General features: G+C 34.6%; 1 protein-coding gene across 1 annotated transcript; it reads right to left on the minus strand.

Annotated features, from left to right (window-relative positions):
- Positions 1-212: 212 nt before the first annotated feature.
- On the minus strand, positions 213-1,693 carry LOC133798064 (ethylene-responsive transcription factor ERF105-like). The gene has a single exon (XM_062236248.1). It carries the CDS (start codon positions 1,536-1,538, stop codon positions 549-551), a length of 990 nt encoding a protein of 329 aa, XP_062092232.1. The 5' UTR covers positions 1,539-1,693; the 3' UTR covers positions 213-548.
- Positions 1,694-3,397: the final 1,704 nt, after the last annotated feature.

Consider the following 3,397-nt stretch of genomic DNA (forward strand, 5'->3'; position numbering starts at 1 on the left):
ATTATTATTTAATAAAATACAAAAAGACAATGCAAGCAATATAATAGTGTATATGGTATTTGATGACAAGTATCATCACTCTCTCTCTCTCTTCAAATATATAAAATATATAACAAAGAAAGAAAAGGAAAAAACAAAAAATATATTTAACAAAAGGACAAATATCCTCTATATTATTATTATAGGAGATATCTACGTAGTAGATTTAAGAATTAGGAAATACTGAATATATTATAGATATTATTAAAATAAACGAATAAACAAATTCAATTCTCAACCATATTGTGCTTACATCATAGTCCACTATAGATATCAGCCATTTTGTACCTATTATAGCTAGCTGTAGCTGTCTATATATATATAGTTCATCGAAAAGAACTACTATATGCACATGCCAGTGCCACTCATATATACGTATATTTACACCCATTTTAAAAAGAACAAGAAACCAAAAACCCTAACCACTTAACCTTTGACTTTTTTAGCCGTTGTGAAAAGGGTTGTGGATAGCTTTGATTTAATTACCAGCTAATTAAAAGATTATTGATTCAGATAACCATAAGTTGAGAATATCCAAAAGAAGGGAGAGGAGATAAGGGTGACAACGGAGGCACTGTAAAAATTCCCTTAACGTCTTGACTGTCCCAAACTGAAGTCCAACTTGACGGCGTTAAAGGTACAATTGCACTGTTACCGTTACCGTTACCGTTACCGTTACTCCCTGATGAGTTCACCTCCTGATCAGACGACGTGTTCTCCGTTAATGCCGTCGACGGCGTTTCTAATTCTTCCTTCTTCAACTCCTTCGCTTCTCTCACCACCTCCTCCACCTCACCATCACTTCGTCTCCTCCTCTTCCTCTCAGCACAATTGGTTGGCGCGTGGGCATCAGTGCTCTCGGGCCTCGGCGATCTGCCGGCCTCTAGAGGAAAATTCAGGATCGCTTTGCTCCCACGCATCCTAAAAGCAGCGCGGTCATAAGCTCTGGCAGCTTCGATGGCGGTGTCAAAGGTCCCGAGCCATACTCGCGAGCCACGGCGGTTAGGGTCACGAATCTCGGCCGCGAACTTCCCCCACGGCCTCTTTCTTACACCCCGGTAATGCCTGCTGTCAGAAGCGTTATCAGAACTTGTACAAGTCGACGTCGACGAAGTTGCTGGAACCGTTACCGCCGCCGGCACCGGAGACTTAGAGCATAAGGTTGCCGGCGGTATGGCAACGTTGATCGAAGGGCGGCGCTGGCTTAAACTCGAGGGTTTTGGCGGTTTCGGGTAGTTGCCGGTAACTGACTGTGGTTTAGTTTGAAACTCAAAACTATGAGAATCATCATCATCATCATCGTTAGTTGTTTCTGTCTTTGGAACTTTGAATGATTGGTTATGACCGTTATTTTCCGGGAAGGAAAATTCAGTAGGGTTTTGGGTTATCTGGGCCGTACACATGTTAAGGCTGTTGATGAAGCTGTCCATGGAACCAAAATCATTAAGAAGATGTTGCCTTATCAACTCCAAGGTGGAAGTTTCTTCTTCTAAAGCCATGATATATTATAAATATTTGCTATATAATTTTAGAAATAAGTTTCGAAGGTATTAGGTAAGAAAGAAGTAGCTAGAAGAATAAGATAGCTAGAGAGAGTAAGATAGATTTTGAAAATTGAAGAAAAAGAAGATAGTTGAGAGAATTGAGTAGGGAAAGGGTGAGTGGAGATGGTATTTAAAGGGGAAGAAATTTACAAAGTAGATGATGATTATAGAGGTGAGTTTCACCACAGCTTCCTTATAGGGACGTTAGAGATAGGAACTAACACTTTAGTGCCCACTTGAGGAATGGGGGGGACTACAAATTATTAATAACTAGCTATCCATTAACGAATCACTTTCGTTTTTAGTTTCGTTTATTAATTTATTGTTTATAATATATTCAAAATTTTAAATCTCCATTATTAGTGTGGAGGGTCCAAGCCTCCAATCCAATTACACTACGTTTCCTGGCTACTTCCGGTTAATTAATTAAGCTATCTTTTGTCATGAAAAAAACAAACCCACTTGTAGTTTTAAATTTATTAATAGTTTTGCGGAGGTTGTGGAGCTGTGTAGTGTACTCCATGCGTATAAATGTATTATACAATAGTACATCAATTGCCATATGCGTATTTACATTTGTCTGTCAAATATATATATATATGTATAGTGTTTAACGTATAGGTCTCTTCTTGAGAATTTGGAATATACGGTAATAATTATAATATTATGAGAAGGCTTTTAATGTTTTTATAATATTCGTTTTTATAATGTTTTTATAAGACACGAATATGTATAAGTTTATCAAATAATTCATTATTTTAATTCTAAAAAATGAGGATCAATTTTAAAGTCGGTAAGTATACCATCTTATATAATATTGGTGTCTTATATATATATATATATATTTATATGAATTCACGGCGCTTCACTTTAAGCCTATTTGTTGGGCTTTCAGTATTTATAACCCGTGAATAATTTTCGGTATGATTTTTTTTTATGGCTATGTATATTCAAATGTTTAGAAAATTTTGAATAGTTTATAGTACTAAAAACTAGATTTAAACATGTTGTTGCACCCGTAACTAATTTTTTTTATGCGCGTGGAAAACAACATATTTGAACCTAGTTTTCGGTACTATAAACTATTCGGAATTTTCTGAAAATTTGCAGATGCTCTAAATATTTACAATATATACAATCATAAAAAAAAATCACGCCAAAAATTATTCACGGGTTGAGAAATATTAAAAGTCCTACCGATAAGACTTAAAATGAAGCTCCTATAAAAAAAAAATTGTCCACCGTGTGTATAAATATATATATGTATATTTTTAAAATGTTAGAGTTTTAAAGCAATATTATTTAGTTTTATATTAATTATTGTTACAATCAGAGCTATGTGATGACAAATATATCCGCTGTGGTTGGCACAGTTTTTCAAAAGCTCTTTTATTTATTATTTAATCATAGAAGCTAATTTATTGGCTTTTCCAGACTGATTGATATGTATATATATATATATATATATATATATAGTTCACGAGGGAAAATAAGCTATTCTTGGAAAAGCTACTAATGCAGAGATCAGACTGAAACTAATAATTTTGTTTTTGTTTGGAAAAGCTATTCTTTGATAGTTTTGTTTTTGTTATTACCTAATAATTTTTGTTTTTGAACCATGATGAGATGATCTCCAATGTCGGTCGTCCACTGCCTCCTCCGTTGGCCTCCAAGACACTCTTCTATTTGGAATTTGTTGACCAATTAGGTGTAATTCTTGAGGTTACAACCTTTTATTATTGATTTGAAACCTGTGAATCAACCTCCAATGAAAAAATTAAGAGGAAAAATTAGTATAGTAAAAGCTTTATTGG

Source organism: Humulus lupulus, chromosome 8 (assembly GCF_963169125.1).
Source record: "Humulus lupulus chromosome 8, drHumLupu1.1, whole genome shotgun sequence".
Taxonomy (NCBI): Eukaryota; Viridiplantae; Streptophyta; class Magnoliopsida; order Rosales; family Cannabaceae; genus Humulus; species Humulus lupulus.